Source organism: Larimichthys crocea, chromosome XII, assembly GCF_000972845.2.
Source record: "Larimichthys crocea isolate SSNF chromosome XII, L_crocea_2.0, whole genome shotgun sequence".
NCBI lineage: Eukaryota > Metazoa > Chordata > Actinopteri > Sciaenidae > Larimichthys > Larimichthys crocea.
The window spans coordinates 17,154,804-17,172,948 of NC_040022.1; the positions used below are offsets into that span (position 1 = coordinate 17,154,804).

Here is an 18,145-nt window from a genome sequence, read left to right on the forward strand (position 1 = left end):
GGAAAAGTCATGACCCAAAAAGACTTCTTCAGAGTCATACTACAAGACATTTAGGACAACAGCTGTAATAAAAATGTTTTATATCATCCTGTGTAGATTTTTTAGAACCTTACACATTAATCATCTGCAAAATGAGTGAAGGGGAAAAAAAGAAGAACAGTGAAGTCAAGTTGAAGGAGCAAAAAGAAGCAAACTTTAATTTTCCAGGATTATCAACAGGAGAATCTTTGTGATCGAAATTTTTATAAGTACTGACACTGATCAGTGTGGGCAGAAAAACAAAATGTCTTCATCATCTTCAGTTCAGTTTGAAACAGCAATAAGCCAAACAAAGATTATCATAGCAAAAGTATAGAAGACAACGTCCAACAAAAAGTTAACCTCTAGTCAGAAGACATGCAGAAACTACTGTGTATGTGTCGCTAAGGGAAGAGGGGGGGCATTTATTTTTATAGTTTGACTCTAAATATGTCAATGAATGAGCTAGTTATCCAGATAGGATATAATATATATGTATATTCAGCAAACAAATATACTAATCTACAGATAATTCATATCAAAATGGGATATAAATATTAATTTGAAGACACGTACAGTGAGATGCAACACCTGCACAAAACTGACCCAGATTAGGTGGTGATTCATTTTAGCAGGAAAACGAACACAGACATCGTTTATTACAGCGACATGTCTTTCAGTAATCCTTCTGCCTGTTTTTCTTTCAACCTGAGCACTTTTTTTTATTTAAATAAAGCGCTCTGTGCCACTGACAGGATATTAAACTTATTCCATTCAGCTTTAGGTCAGAGATAAGGTCGTTAAGTTCATGTTTGACAACGACCATTTTTCTGTCGTGCGTTTTGATGACATGAAAATTAAAATATAGTTGATACACCTCAGAGGAAAATGACATGCTACACGGAAACTTCACTAAAGCATGTAATATCTAGAGCACCGAAACTAAGACGCAAAGTTCACTAATGGTTACCAAAGTTACAGAATAAACTCACTGTTCAGTCTTTGACATGATGCACTACTAATTGTTTCACTCTTTTCTATAAGTTCAAGACTTCAGGACAACAAAGTACAAACAAAACAAAACATGGCATTCTCTAGACTCGTGTCCTACCTTCATAAATTACATACTTGGGTCTTAATAATTTAAATATGTCATATTTCATACTGCACATACAACATAAATGTGTTCCAAAATGGAAAAAAAAAATAAAATCTTTCTCCACAGTCTAACATGGTCAACATTTCTCTTCAACACATTTGTTCTAAGATTGGGCCTCAGAAGTTTTCATCATCCTTCGTGGTGGGGAGACTCATCAGGTACTCCACAGGTATGAAAACTTCTCTTATGAAAGTGACTTTTTTATTTCACTTCACTGTGATAATCAGGTGCTTAAATTGTACATAAATACTCTCATAGTATGCATGTATGACTTTTGGAGAAGGGTCTTTGGGAATATTGCCCTCTTCATTTGGCTTATTTGATGCATTTAGCTTTATATGCTCAAGATCTATCTGCAAGCTTTAGTGGCGTCAGGGTTTCAGCAGACAAAGATGACGGCTTCATTCAGTTATAAGCTGGTTATGGTGTTCACTTTCACTACTAAAAAGATATATTTAGAAGAACAAAAACAAAATTGTCTCCCTTTTATTCAGATCTTTGAAGATCTCTCACCTCCTCAGATCTGGAGACAACAATGTTTTTTCTTTCACGTTTATATTTTTAAGAGCTAATTCCACCACTTGTTCTTTGCAGACCACCTTGAGAAAGACCTGCCTTGAAAGACGGCCAACTGTACTAGCTTACATCACTGAAAACCTCAATGAAAACAGCCTTTATTTAGAAAACTTTCCAACTCAAAGCTGAGAAAGAAAAGCGAATGATCTGTGGCTATGTAATCCTCAGATTTCATTTGAGCTCTTTGAGGCACAACACCACAAGCACTTTTTGAGTTCACTTGAATAAGCCCAACAGTGTTTGCACACTCGTCCCTCCTGGATGCTTAGATGTGATCAAATGCAGAGCCTCAGTTCAAGCTTTGAGTTTAAAAAAGTTGCCATATCAACTGCTTCAAGAGTTGTGTCCCCTTTTTTGTTTTCTCTCTCTCTCTCCAAGTCACAGAAGACGTCCTGTTGAGTTAGCTTGGAGAACATCTGTGTGAGACACCTCTTCTCCATCTTTCTCAGCTTTTGGAGCAAGATTCCCAACCATACCGCCTGGAGATCCCACGAGGGTTCAGGGGCACACGAGGGACAAGATGACACAGTCGCCCCCTTTCCCCTCACCCTCCAGAATCGTTCGGACCTTCCACCCTCCTTGACCTGTCCAAGGTCTCGCCTCTCCAACTGCGCTGCTCCGACAACGACAGCTTTTCTCCTTCGCCATGTCTTCGCGCGTGAGCGGCAGCGCCTTCTCTCCTCCACCAGTCTCCCGCTCTCGTCTCTTGCTCGCTTCCTGTCCAGCTCTACTCCCATTTTTGCTCTCACTCTTGTGATTGGTTGGTTTCTCACGGTCTCTCTCCTGTTACTTTCACACAGTGGTGCTTCGGTTGTAGCAGTGGAAAACGGGTATCCATGTTTGTTCTTTTTTGTTATTACCCAGATTAAAATACCGATGAACTAAGCTTCACACAGGCCTAGCTCCTTTCCAGCAGCCTGTTGGACACACACAAATATGTACATCATGTATGTTATTACTTGTTCATTAGTCGATTTATCACATTAAAAGATTCACTTTTTATTTAAAGGAATAGTTCTGGCAAGTTTTGGCAAATGAGTTTGATGATACCAACACTCACTAACAATTAACACGTTATATTTGTTTTTATCTGGACTACAGTGGGGAGAACAAGTATTTGATACACTGCTGATTTCGCAGGTTTTCCCACTTGCAAAGCATGTAAAAGTCTGTAATTTTTATCATAGGTACTCTTTGACTGTGAGTGACGGAATCTAAAGCAAATATCCAGAAAATCACAGTGTATGATTTTTAAGTAATTAATTTGCATTTTATTGCATGACATAAGTATTTGATCACTTAAATAGACTTCTTCTTCAAGAAGCCCTCCTGTTCTCCACTCATTACCTGTATTTACTGCACCTGTTTGGACTCGTTAACTGTATAAAAGACGCCTGTCCAAACAAACTCCAACCTCTCACCTCTCTCTCTCAATGGCCAAGACCAGAGAGTGTGTAAGGACATCAGGGATAAAATTGTAGAACTGCACAAGGCTGGGATGAGCTACAGGACAATAGGCAAGCAGCTTGGTAAGAAGGCAACAACTGTTGGCGCAATTATTAGAAAATGGAAGAAGTTCAAGATGACGGTCAATCTCCCTCGGTTTGGGGCTCCATTCAAGATCTCACCTTGTGGGGCATCAATGATCATGAGGAAGGTGAATGATCAGCCCAGAACTACATGGCAGGACCTTGTCAATGACCTGAAGAGAGCTGGAACCACAGTCTCAAAAAAAAAAACATTAGTAACACACTACACCGTCATGGATTAAAATCCTGCAGTGCATGCTAGGTCCCCCTACTCAAGCCAGTGCATGTCAAGGTCCGTCTGAAGTTTGCCAATGACCATCTGGATGACCCAGAGGAGGAATGGGAGAAGATCATGTGGTTTGATGAGACAAAAAAAGAGCTTTTTGGTCTAAAGAGGATGGATGGGGCCATGTATTGCGAGATCTTGGCCAACAACCTCCTTTCCTCAGTAAGAGCATTGAAGATGGGTTGTGGCTGGGTCTTCCAGCATGACAACGACCCAAAACACACAGCCAGGGCAACTAAGGAGTGGCTCCGTAAGAAGCATCTCAAGGGAGTGGCCTAGCCAGTCTCCAGACCTGAACCCAATAGAAAATCTCTGGAGGGAGCTGAAAGTCCGTGTCGCCCAGCGACAGCCCTGAAACCTGAAGGATCTGGAGAAGATCTGTATGGAGTAGTGGGACAAAATCCCTGCTGCAGTGTGTGCAAACCTGGTCAAGAACTACAGGAAACGTCTGATCTCTGTTATTGCAAACAAAGGTTTCTGTACCAAGTATTAAGTTCTGATTTTCTGATGTATCAAATACTTATGTCATGCAATAAAATGCTAATTAATTACTTAAAAATCATACACTGTGATTTTCTGGATATTTGTTTTAGATTCCGTCAATTGCAGTTGAAGAGTACCTGTGATAGAAATTACACTTCCACATGCTTTGTAAGTGGGAAAACCTGCGAAATCGGCAGTGTACAAATACTTGTTCTCCCCACTGTATTTCTTGGCTTTTCCTGCAGTATTTTCATCAACATGAAGCTACCAAATGAAACTCCAGCAAGTCACTGCTGTCAGCCAAGAAATAGTCTGGCACCTTACCCCACATGTGTAACTTGTTTTCACACAGGGAGTTTTAGACGGTGGGCAGATTTTGTTACTTTTAGACAGAGCCAGGCTAGCTATTGCCCTGTTTCCAGCCTTTATGTTAGGCTAAACAGACAAATAGATGGAGTATAGAATACTTTCTTAATCACAAAGGGAAACTGCACTGCTACAGCAGCCTCATCACAAAGTGGTATCAACGTTCTCTAGTTTAACAACAAAATGTTGAACTGCTCCTTTAATTTCAATGAGTCAGCTTAGTCCACAGGGGAATTACTTACAGTCTAGTACTGGGACAGTCCAGTCACACCACCGTGTTGGTACGCCCGCTCCCCCTGGTAGGTGGAGTCCTGGGACAAAGCCACATCAATCTGGGACTTGAACTCGTCTCCTAGGTAACTGTCCTATAATGGCACAAACAAAAAAGTGAAAGAGGCCAGTCAACAGTTATTCCTGCATTTCTTTCCAGGCAGAAAAGCGGTCGGCGGACAAAGTCTTTACTTGTAGAGGAAAACTGGACAAACACTTGGAATATATGTGCTAACAGCCCTGGCACTGCGTATTAATATCTACGACTGAAACGGACCACAAACTTCTTGCTTCATAAAGTTTACCAACTTAGCACTTCATTAAATACTAAATGAATAATTAAGATTTATTCATGGTGGATGACAGCTCAGTGGACAAACCTGTGAGAGTTCAGGCTGGGAGAGCCCAGGCTGGCTCATCTGTGATGGCTGGCTCATGTTGATGTAGCCCTGCGTCAGAGGCCCCTGGGAGAAAGGCTGGGAGCCCAGGTCCTGGCTGGCCTGGCTGCCACTCATGTGGCGGTCTCCTCCTCCACTGTGATTCCCCATGTTGCCGCGGTTTCTTTGACGGCCACCTCGAGTCCCACCTCCTCCTCCGCTACCTGCCTTGCCTTTCATACCTCCACCACGACCTGAAGGGGAAATATGTCACAGTTTTATAGCAGCTTTAACTGAACAACATTCAACAACTGTCTGACTCTACAGTCTAACTCACCTGATGTGGGTCCATTGACCTGTCCCATGTAACCAGGTGGAGGTATGGGGGGCATTACAAGGTTGAAGGGGATGGGGATGTTCATGGAGTTCATGGGATTTGTGCCTGCGCCAATCATACCGATCTGGTCGTGGGTCTGAAAATACATATTGGACGTACGTCCTGTTGTGGAAAGAAGCAGATGTTAAAAGTTGTCTTTTAAATTATACTGTGACTGTAATATGGTTTATAAGTAAGAAACAAACAACGGACTATTTTTTTATTTCAAATGTTAGTTTAAGATTTCTCACCGTTGCTGCTGCGGTCATAAACAGATCCAGGAATGAGGGCCTCCCTGGCGTCATACATGGCTGTGCTCATAAATCGACCGCCCTACAGAACAAAAGGACACGAGAGGCTGTTTGGAGTGTTTTTAGGACATGCCCCATTATTTCTTTGCATGTACATTGATTTATTACCCTGTTTTCTTTAAACTGCTTGTCCGTGGTACATGGGTAGATTTTACATTGCATCCTAAATCTTTCACATGCCACACCAGCAAATAACATATTTCATGACCCAGTTAAGAAAGCCTGATTTCAGTGTTGCTATTTCCTCTGTGTAAAACATGCAGAGACACACACAAACTAAACTCACGGGGTTGATGGTGTTGACTAGCTTGCGAGGCTTGCTGAACTGCATGAGGCTCTCTCTCAGGTTGTTAAGGGGACCTTCGACCAGGACCTTCTGCTCCTTGTAGTAGTTCAGCAGGTGGTTCCACAGAGGCTGCTTGGACAGAGCTTTCGGGTTTCCCACAATGATCACACCGTACCTTTACGACATGAGCAGATGATGATTAAAAATAACAGTCAAAGCTGCATAGAAATAACAAAAAAGACTATGAAACTATAAAACTAGACACAGATGGCCCTCCACTCACTCATGTAAAGTAATCTGTTGTTGTTGTGCTTCATGTAGTCTTACCTGGCCCTAGTGAGCGCCACATTGAGACGTCTGGGATCATTGAGGAAGCCGATGCCCTGGTGCTCATTGGCCCTGACACAGGACAGGATGATGAAGTCCTTCTCTCTGCCTTGAAAGGCGTCCACGCTGGCTATTTCCACCTCCTACAGAAAGAATGAAGTGGGAAATCAGAACAAAACTGACTCATTGTTTAGGATCATTTATTTACTGATCGTACGAATATAATTTGCTTCATTTATAAATGTGTTATTATTTAATGTAAAAGGCTACAGACTACTTAAAGCTACTTAAGCCTCACTTTAGTCTAAATTTAACAATAGGGATGTCCAGATCAAGTTTTTTGGTCCAGGAAACAAATACTGAAGGTTCTCTTTCAAAACTATTAAGTAGATTAGCTTAAACTATTAAAATATGAATGATTTGTGAGAGATAGTTGTTGGTCCTACAAAAACACTTGGGGTTGTACAGTGGTGCTGCAGAGACAAATGGAGAGAGCACCTAAACCCAACAACCTCCATTTCAGCCTGTCATCAAGTTGCTCAAAGAATTAACATAAACAAGCAACAGCTGATGACTTGCTGCACACAAGTTTTAGCATTTTAACTCTGGAGCCAGCTACAAAATGAGAAGCTGTTGTCTGAATGTTTTGTACACAGCTCTTCGCTAATGAGAAACAGAGTTCTGGAGAGTCGGACCTTTGTGAATCTGTCTTTTGCAAACCTCGGCCAGAATTTAGACTTTTATTGTTGCGCCCAGATATTTTTCACATAGAGCCAAGCTTTCATTAAGGAGAACACCCGCAGGCTGAGGTTGACACATGAAAGTAAAGAAAGATTTGGACGATAAATCCTTTAAAATACACCTGGATCAGCTCAGGACAGCTCTGCTTAACATTTCAGTTTAAATGGCTTATACATATATATAGATTTTTTTCTTCTGATGAAGTGCACAATCCAACATTTAACCTGCAACAATATCTTTAACCTCACCTGGTAGAGTTTGGTATGGAGGGAGCCACTGAACTGCATGTACTGGACCAGGTAGGACCTCTGCCCCTCGTAGGGTGTGATGATACCGATCTGATCAGGTTTTGCTCCGGCCTTCAGCAACCTTGTGGTTATTTTCTCCACATTGGCAGCCTCCGTCCTGCAAAGACAAGCACAGTGATGACATAACAACATTTGACATGGCACAGAAACTGTATGTTCTATCTCACACCTGCGGCCACAACATGAGTGTGAGATATGAGGAAAACAGCCATTTTCACATATACTGCTTAATATAAAAAGGACAAATATTAATATAATGTATATTTCAATATAATGATCAAAGTCGAAACCTGTTGAGATAGGATGTTCCAGAGCTGGCAATTTCCTCTTGGCCTTGGGTAACATAAAAGAACATCGGCTTGTCAGGCTGTGGCCACTGGAAGTCGAAGCCTTTTTTCACACGGTCCGCTGTAAAAGAGGCAAACAAACAAACAGATATGACTTAGTGGTAGTGTAGCTGATGTACAGCAAAGTACATAGACTGAAGCGGAATAAGCCTGATAGGATCAGCTTCATGTGCATGAAAGGATTATTACAGATGACAAAGCTGAAATACAGATCGAATCTGTCGTAACCTGCACTGCTTTGAAGTGGTTGTTTTCAAATGTGTACCATTGTGAGCAAAGCAGTCAGGAAATGTAAGGAAGCAGCATCATGTTACTTTAGAGCATCTAGCGGCACCAGGAATTTCGTGGCCAGTTTTAAAAGCTTTAAGTGGCTGAAAAGGGAAACACAAACAAGTAAATTCAAATCACAAATTGAGTTGTTGAGGATCTTACCGGCAGTGACTCCGTTCTGCAAAGAGCCCTCGTAGAAGATGTTGGAAGGGAAGGCGCTGAGTGCCGGGTGCATGCGGTACTGGACCTGCAGACGGATTGGCCGGATCCCCAAAACTACCAGACGCTCAAACAGAGACTGAGACAGACCTGCTTTAGCTGCCTTCTTACACATCACCACGGGGCCCAGCTGGCAGTGATCACCCACCAGAATCAACTATTGGAAAAAAACCCAAATGATTTAAATAATAAAAAGAATAACTGTGGACTGTAGACCAAACAACTGAGGAATGATAAAAGGTAAAAGACGGCTGATGATGCAGATCATGAAGCTCCTACCTGTTTAGCCCCGAGGACAACAGGCACCATGCACTCCGGTTCGGTGGCCTGGGTGCTTTCATCGATCAGGATTGAGCGGAACTGCATCTTGGCCAGACGTGGATCACCCGCCCCAACACAGGTACAGCAGATCACATCGGCATTCTGCCAACGAAGTAGACATTAAACATTTTTGAAGAACCTAAACCAGACACTTGAGAAGAACCATTAAATCGAAGTTTGTGTACAACAAAGAAAAACATATTTAGTAGCACTTGGAGTTCAGTAAAACCAGTTAACACACCATGAGCAGCTCCCTCTCAGCAGTGCGTCTCAGAGCTCTGTAGCGCTTCTCGTCCGAAGAGGACAGCTCTCCAGTCTCGTCCTTCAGCTGCTGGAGCTTCTGAAGTTCGGGCATACTGCAGGTAGGAATAATTTCAATACAGCGTGAGAGCTCGTGAGCAAGGGTAAGTTTTTAAAATCACTAATTGACACCTTCTTGTTTTTCACATTTTTTAGGCGTGTATACAAGGAGAACTAATAGTGCTCACAGTTAACCATATATACAAGAAATGCCTTTATTTAATCATAGCTGTTTATGTGTTACCTGTCCATGTTACGGGTCTGGTTGTGCAGAGCCAGGAAGGAAACCGGTGAGTCGATGGCCTCTCTGCTCTTGGCACACAGCCTCACCACCTTGAGGCCTGTCTGGTGGATCTTTTCTGTCAGCTGGTCGACAGCGATGTTACTGGGAGCACACACCAGCACAGGCCTGGAGGCACAAAAGTTACAATAGTCTTTGGGATCATAAAACAGAGTCAGGCCATTCTTTGAGAACATTACGGACTGCTGAAGATTTTACATTTAATAAAATAGTTATCAATGAAAACAAAACAAAGAACCTGAACTTAATATTTTAAAAGGACAGATGATCAGTTACATGTAGAGTAAATAAGAGTAAACAGCCACATTTGAATCAAATAATTATGATCATTATTATCAAACAGACATTTTCATGCGTCTTACCCGTTGCCCTGTCTAGCCAGGTGGTAGACGATGGTCGCAGAGGTTACAGTCTTCCCGGTGCCAGGAGGACCCTGGATCAGACTGAGGGGACGCTGCAGGACTGTCTTCACAGCATACACCTGCATCACAACAAACCACATTCATTTGAGATCCTGACATGCTTCATATAGTCACTATATATATGGAGCGGCAGTAGCTCAGTCCATAGAGACTTATACTCCTTTGGACTTGTACCAAGACACCACTAAGGGTAAGTGTGGAAGTGTTTTTTGATGTATGAGTGAACTCTTGAAAACTGTGTGTGATCTCAGTCATGTTGTCTGAGTGCTCTGTAACATAGGGTCGGTCATTGCTCTCTCTCTCTCTCTCTCTCTCTCACCTGTGAGTGGTTAAGGTCAGGCAGGCCTTGAGCAGTGAAGCGTTTGGGCAGCTGGCACTTGATGACCACATCCTCAACCTCATGTCCGAGCAGTTTGTGGTAGATGTAGCCCGACACTGAAGTCTCATCCACAGCAAATGTCTTTAGCGCACTTTGCATCCTGGATGACGAAGACAAAAATATTGAGACTGTAGTTGTGAACTGGATCTAAAAAAAGACTTCCCTCTGATGAGGACCTTCACTGACAACATTAGGAATCGTTTTATTACCAATGGTCTTAAAATATTACATCAAATACAAAGCAGAGTGGCACATAAAAAGCTTCAGTCACTTGCCTTAACTCTGACTGATTCAAATGCAGAAAGCTCTTTTCACGTTGACTGAATTTGCACAGACTATAACAAACTTAAACAGGAAGTTGATCTGCAGCCTTTCAGTTTAAGGTGGTATATTACAAAGAATTGGGTTTCAGGCCACGTATCAAGAGCAAAGAGTGGGAAGCTTTTCTTGTGAATACCTGTCAAAGGAAGTGGACTTCCACACAAAGTCAACCTGAAAGTTGTGTGGGATCTCCACTGGAGCGCCGGCACTGCTCCTCAGCTCTATGGCAATCTCATCACCATAGTCTGGTGCAGTTAGTTAAAGAAAAGGTCGAACCTTCAAACATATAGTGTAGTTATTATCACATCTAAGGTAACTGCTGTCTTATTATTCAATCCTGATTGATTTACTGGGCAAAGAGTCAGTTACTCACCTGTTACCATTTTAAAAACAGGTAAAGCCTCAGAGCTTTTTCAATGCAGGTGCAAAGTTGACGTTATATATGTTGGACAACCTATGAACTAACATTACCTGTATGTGTTAACTATTTGTTATATACAGAAATTAAGATTAATCTTAGATAAGCAGGCATACAAACGTTTTTGTTTTTACTGCTAGCTCACACTGTGTGTTTGAGTTTGAGTCAGTGTGTACTTTATGGTATTGTTATGGTATAAAGCCTCAGGTCTCATTGCTGGAGTACAGTATCAGTTTACTAACAGGTGGTGAGCTGTATAAGCAAATCTAAATATAGAGCTTGTTTTCAAAAACCACTGGGGAGGGAGTGAAGAGAAAGTTTACAGATGTTGTTGTAGTTTCCTTCAGCTGCCACTAGATACTACTAAAGACTAATTTTACTGATGGGTACAATGCGATCTCCTAGGAGATACAGTATGTTTATTATAACAGTCCAAAGGATACTATCAGGGACTTTGATGACATGTCCAATGCCTTTCCACGGAGGGGCCAGGTCTCCTTTGTACCTCAGGCAAATCTCATCTCCCTGCATCAGTCGCATGTCTAGAGAAAAAAAGCAGGTGAGGTGGACAAAAAAAACATGGAATTTTAAAAATATAATGTAAATGATACATTTAAAAAAATTATAAAAGGCACACAGATAATGTCAATTTGTTTTGTCACATATTGACTTGACTTGAACATGATGACGATAGCGAACTTGAAACTTCAAGAAAAAGAAGAAATACCAGAGTCTGTCTTGGGAAGAGTGAAATAAGCAATCCTCTTTTTATTCAGGCCCAAGTCCCATCTGACTGTGATGTTGTCTTGGGTCTGTTTGAAAACAACAATAACAGATATATTGAATCCAGAAATTGTCAAGTTTGTCAGTTCAACACGGCAGACTTCACAGTGACATCTGTCAAAATAAAAGGCTCTTTCTAAACTAACAAAAACAAAATGATTCTTATTTTCAGGTGATTGTACACTAATGAAAACACAGTTAAATATATTTCGTAGATATTTATTAGACAACAAAAGCATAAAATGCAGAAAAGTAAACAATGTAATCATGCTTCTGAGTAGTACAACAAAAACATGCATGATTGTAACAGCTTTATTCAACATAGATAAGACTAGAAGAAAAACATTTACATTTAGTTTCTTTTACCTGAGACTCTTTGAGTTTCTTATCATAGTCAGCCTCCAGCTTCACAAGAGGACCAAAGATGTTCTGGTACTGGTAGGCATCCTCATAGCGGAGCAGCACATGTTGAGGCTCCTCGTCCACACCAGGCTTCTCCAGATCCTCCAAAGTGGCAGTGGGATTTTCCTGACAGAAGAAACACACACAGGTTAAATATGGACAGAAAAAAAGGCAAAACATTACACTCTCAGAGAGCTGAGGGCTTTCAATCAATATGCCTAACTTGGCATTTTTCACAAAAACAACACCTGTGGCTTCCTAATATTAGCAGTCAACAAAACGTATTCATAGAAAAGAAATACACAAAAGAACTGCTGGTGAATGTGAGCTTGTATACCATGGACAACTGTACAAATATTTGAAACACAGACATCAAACAGACAGTGAAACTGATACTAGAAACAAAAGCTCAGCAAGCAAGCAGTTATTTGCATCACACCCAACTGTATGAATGTACCGGTTAACTATATAGATAAGCCCTACCTGCATACAATTTCAAGTGGAGAATATTTACATACGTACAATGGTGGGCGTGTACACGGACAGCTGCATTGACAGTACCTTCCAGAGTTCCTCCAGCTTGTTGATCTGCTGGGCGGTGATTTGACGAGCCCTCAGCTGCTCCTGCTCTGAAGGGATTTTGACGAGCCAGGACAGAAAGCAGCGGTCCTGGATGAGAGGCTGCCACTGTGAGCTGTCCCAGTTGATGTCCTTCAGGCTGCTCTGGCTCGCACATGGCTGCCTGTGTTACAACCAGAGCACAAATGTCAAACAAAAAAAGGGAAAATCTGTATTCTCTTTGGTTGTCCACATCAGCGGGAGGGTCAAAAATCATGGTAAGCTACATAAAAGCACCCTTACCTGCACAGTAACACCACTACTGAGTCAGCTTTGGCAGGGATGAAGCCCAGAAGGAAGACATTGCGACAGCCACAGTTGTAGCACTCCAATACAGTTTCCCCCAGAGGGCCATCTTTATGTAGGGTCACCTCTTTGGACTTTGCTCTCACCAGGTGGTTTACAATGTGGCTACAAGTGAAGACAATGATAATTAATGCACCAGAAGGAGGACATGCAAAAAACTACAGTCCTGTATGAGGAGAACTACTGATACGTTCCTTACGCAGAGGATCAACTTTTCTGGACAATTTTTATTTTAATCACACTCGAATAAATCACGAAACTTTTAAATACAGAGAACCAGCTGAGGCTCATCATACAACAAGTGAAAGTACAAGTTAAAGTAGCTCTAAGTGGGTTCACATCTTTATCAAATGTGTTACTATGTTTTTATTATTTAATTATTGAGCCTACAGTATCTGTACAAAGATACTGAACACATAACGATTACAAGTTGACTTTATTCCTCATCATTGTGCACCTTTGATACACTTTCAATATTATCAAATGATAACATTGTCATCATCATTTTAAACACATGGTATCAAAAAAAAAAAGTATTTAAGTATAGACTTTTGACAACCTGATGTCTGATGGATCAGATATGTCATATTCTGTAAATAAAACCCTTTAAGTGGAAAAAGAAGCATGAGTTGGACATTGAATGATTATGGGTTACCATTATTGCCTCAACATGCCTCAATATTGCCGATACTGGGTGATTATAGACAACATTCGACTGATTTACAGAGAAGAATAGCATCTTGCTGATGTTTTCAAGGCTGATTATAATTTAATTCTATCTATTAAAAGGAATATTTAATTAATTTAAATTTAGATTTCAAATACCTCTTTGCTTTGGATAACTTTACTGAATAACTTACCTAGTAGTAATTAGTAAATAGCCTACTATTAGTAAATTATATTTTTAACTGCATAACCAAACATTAACTGTCCATTTGTGACTGAAGCATCTGAAGACAATAAAGACTCATTATTACACTCACTGTGTACTGTGGACTTGTAAAATGATTCTCTCTGCAGCTCATTCAGCTAAGCACACCAACAGGGAGTGTAAGTAAAAAGCTGATAAGTTACTGAATCTTACCTTCCGGACGTGTTTCCACGGCCATTACAGAACCACTTCTTGCTGGTGTTGCAGTAGACCACGCAGGCTGGATCATGAATCCCACAGTAACTAAAATACAAATGAGGCAAAATTTAAAAAGAACATAAAGTCATGTCGTTACAAGTGCTGACCTGTTTAATATCTAATATGTCACAACAAGAGAACTAAGCATAGAACGTGATATAACATTGATGGTTTCGTCATCTTCATCTTTAGCTGCCGACAGCAACGACACATGCACAACAAAGTGATCTCTTTTTTTCATTTTCAGCCTAAACAGCTCGCTGGTGGGACTTCTTATTAGAGATGATGAGATATCAGCTCATTGGAAAGTTATCAGTATTGGTGAACATCCAAACAGTCGTTAAGTGACAGGAAATTGAGAAGAAATACCAAAGTTTTAAAACTGTGTTATTTTTCGACTGTAAAATATCATGCCAAGTACATTTACTGGTTGCAGTTGTCTCAAAAACAAATCTAAGCGAACATTGAGTGAGTAAAGAAAATTTATATTGGCCAAAATCTCATGATCAGATTTCCTGAAACTCTCAAATATCAATATTGGTATCAACTTCAACTATTTAGAAAACTGTGAGCTAACATTTGACAGCTTGTACCCAGACTGTGTGCAGATTTTAATGAATATGACACTTGTTCAACAAAAGTCATAAGTTGTCTCACTCTCGTTTGTTTTCACTGCCAATCTTCAGCAAAAAGAATGAAAAACATTCGAGTTTGATTACCGATCTGCTGGCTAAAGATACAGCGATAGTTAAGTTTTTGTAGAAACAAATCGAGTGCTTATCTCATTCGGCTAAGCAACTGAGAATGTCTGGGATGTCAGACATACTCAACCAGGGTGTTTTTGGCACAGCCGAGCTAACAGCTGATAGTCAACTTGTTGGTTGTGAGCGTAAGAAAAGCGGCACTGTTTAGCCTGACGTAAATAACCGCAGATTACCCGTCGCTGACATGAGGCACGACACCACATCGTTTGGCTTATGTGACATCTCTAGGTGTGAGTGTGATGTGTGTGATGTGATATGTTCAGTCAGAGGCCATCATTTATAGTTTATCTTTTTAAATACTTTTAATCTTCCTTATATTTTTACTAGTGCTGTCAAAATTGATTAATTTTTAAAAAATGAACGTGTTAAAAACAATTAACGCAATTAACGTGGTTTTGTTTACTTCCGGTGGCGGCTGACCCATAACCTTTGGTCACATGCGCGGTCAAACACCTATCCTAACTAAAGGAGAGTCTATGGCGGAAAGATGGATAAGGACGCTTTTAGGTGGAACATTTCATTTTAAAAAGTTGCCCGACTGCTCGTTGGACAAAAACAAGGCAATTTGCACAGTTTGCAAAGATGAATTTAAATTCCACAGAAGTAACACGACTTTAACATATCACCTCAAAGCAAAACACCCTGCTGAAATTACCTCCACGGGACCTCGCCAGTCTACACTACAGGAGTGTGGCACTCGTCAGTATATTTCCTCATTCTGGCTTTTTTCTATTTGCACTGTGCATTTGTGCACCTTAAGCCAATAAAATGAATGAATTTAAATATACCTTCTCTGTGTTTTTTCTACATTAATTTGATCATTTTACATAAATAAATATTCATTATAAGCTTTAGTCTCAGAAAAATGCAATTAATTTATTGATAAATGTATTGATAAATTAATCGCGATCAATTACAGAAATTTTTGCGATTAATTAGTTAATTTTTTTTTAATCGATTGACAGCCCCAATTTTTACTTAATGTTTGTTTGCAGCAATAGCACCAAATTCCTAGAATGTGAAAATACACTAGGCAATAAATCTGACTGTGTCATACAAAAGTGGCATTTGAGTTTAAAGTGAACTTAAGATAACACATTAGGAAATATAATGCACATGAACAGGACGGCACAGGGGAATCCTAATCAAATGACAACAACCATCAAAATCTTCTGAGAGCTGTGTCACTTTAGCCCGGTCCTTCACCTGCAGGCGTGTGAAGGTAGGTCCTTGGTGTAGTAGGTGTCCTCCTCATCTTCCTCAAAGTTCAACTCTGCCAGCAGCTGACTGGCTTTCACCACAGGGTCGTCTCCATTCTGCAGCACACCATCAGGACCATTAACCTGAGGAGACAGGCACATTCAAACACAACTGAAAACCAAACTGATCCTGAGTCAGGCGTCCATAAATCAGATTTATAGAGTCAGGTGTGTAACCTGCAGCCATGTCTGCTGACTGTCACATCAATAAACTGTTTGTTTACATCAGTCTGTGACCTCTGTGGTTGTTAGCAGCGCACACTGGAAGTGTAAGTATCCTAATGAGTGTAAATACGGGCACCTGCCCCGCCGACAGACCCCTGACTCTTTGTTTTTTTTTTACGTGTACGACAATAAAGTCCAGCATTGACGTCGCTAGCTGTGTCAGCGGCTAGCCCAGTGTTAGCCGCCGTGCTAACGAAATTAGCGGGATAAAAGCATGGGAGCGGACGGGAGGCGTCATCGTGCTAACCCGGGGGTAGCCTCGGTGATGTGGTCCGCTAAATTCACGGTTTTGTCAACACACAGCAGGAGACATGTCACACACACGCACCTGTCCGTCCAGCTGGCTCTGGGTCTGGCCTTGGGTCTGGGTCTGGCTCGGCAGGGTGAAGTCGGTGAAGTCGTACTCGGAGCCCTGGGTGTCCGCTCCCAGCAGCTCGGTCTCCTCGGTGTCGAGGAACGTGAGAGTCTGCGAGCTCGGCCCGTACGCCTCGACACTCATGTTTGTTTTTACCTTTTTTATTAACGGGATTCAGACGGATATCCCACAAACTGTTGCTATTCCAGATGAAACGGAATAACGGAGGCAGAGTACTGATGAGAAAATGACAAACACTGGTGCTGAGAGAGAGAAAGAGCCTCGACCGTGGCTGCGTCCCGCTTGGCTTCTCCTCTCCTCCCTTACTAGCGCTCCTACAGGAAGTCACCTGCAGGGAGCAAGGGAAGGAGACAAGGAGACATGTGTGAACAGAATTTAATGTGGGACGACTGATTCGTCTATGATGCAACAAGGTAAAATATTGAAAGGTCTGCTCAGATGATGCAGCCTACCTTTAAAAAGAGGTATATTTTATTTTATTATACTTTTATTCGTTTGTTCGGCAGCACCAGTGCTCAGTGATTAACTGTAAATGACCCAGAGATAGACTTGTCTCTGCCCAGATGTTGAATAAGCATGCTAAAAATAGAATACAAGGACATACATTATTAATGCACAGCATAATGGATGTGCAAGATGTTCCACTGCAAACAATCCCACTGTGTCGAAACGCATACGTAAGTTGAAAAATATAGCGAACGAAAACAATGGCAGACATCAAGATTACAGTATTAATTTTCCATTTTGGGAAAGTTAAAATCAGTATAAATATACAACTTTACAGAGCTGTATGTGTTTATTACCCTGACAGTATAAAGAATGGATGGCGTATGCGTGATGTCGCCCACAGGTTTCTGAAGAGCCATTTTGAAGCTCAAAATCTGTGGCGCTGGCTGCCGCCATGTTGGTAGTTCTTTCTTTTCCGACTCCCGGCTAATCTAAAAATTGGCAAAGACTCTGGTTTGCTCAAATAGGACCTCTGTAATGGCACCAAACTGTCAATCAAAACATCCACAATGTTAATTATGCATAACTTTAAGCCTTGATATAATTTGAACAGGTGAGAAAAAAAAATCTGAATTGGTACAGTTGTCAGATATGGGGAAAAGAGACCAAAACAGTTGTTTGTAACAGGCTGTAAACTTGTTTATTTCTGCTGTGAAGCATTTTAACATGGGGACTTATGGAGATTGACTCGTTCTATAGCCAGCCTCAAGTGGACATTCGTTGAATCGCAGTTTTTGGCACTTCTGACAACTTTGTAATAAATCCAATGTGGTGTTAAAGGCTTGAGACAGATTTGTGTAAGACATATCATATCAGTATCTTTTTAGACAACTAACACATTAGATTTAATCTCATTCTTTGCTTAAATTTGGCTCTCTTGGCACTTCCACATTGGCTTCATTTCACAGCCACAGAGGTTGCCCCTTTGTCCTAACATATTTGCAAGGTAAAAACAAAAGCAACAGCAGAGATGAAGATTAAGACGGACAGTATTAATTTTACCTTTTGGACCAATAAGTTAAAATCAGTATAAATATACAACTTCATATGACTTTATGTGTTTAT

At 41.0% G+C, this 18,145-nt stretch overlaps 1 protein-coding gene across 1 annotated transcript; it reads right to left on the reverse strand.

Annotated features, from left to right (window-relative positions):
- Positions 1-170: 170 nt before the first annotated feature.
- Positions 171-16,696, reverse strand: LOC104920975 (regulator of nonsense transcripts 1). Its single transcript, XM_019260030.2, has 24 exons — positions 16,526-16,696; positions 15,920-16,056; positions 13,905-13,994; positions 12,758-12,925; positions 12,458-12,638; positions 11,861-12,022; positions 11,439-11,523; positions 11,155-11,253; positions 10,430-10,538; positions 9,913-10,072; positions 9,534-9,652; positions 9,115-9,279; positions 8,812-8,926; positions 8,529-8,672; positions 8,193-8,406; positions 7,704-7,821; positions 7,354-7,510; positions 6,365-6,507; positions 6,038-6,212; positions 5,692-5,773; positions 5,402-5,563; positions 5,068-5,318; positions 4,660-4,782; positions 171-2,670 (listed from the first exon to the last, which is right to left on the reverse strand). The coding sequence occupies exons 1-23, from the start codon at positions 16,694-16,696 to the stop codon at positions 4,663-4,665; spliced, it is 3,327 nt and encodes a 1,108-aa protein (XP_019115575.1). The 3' UTR covers positions 171-2,670; positions 4,660-4,662.
- Between the last annotated feature and the right edge of the window lie 1,449 nt (positions 16,697-18,145).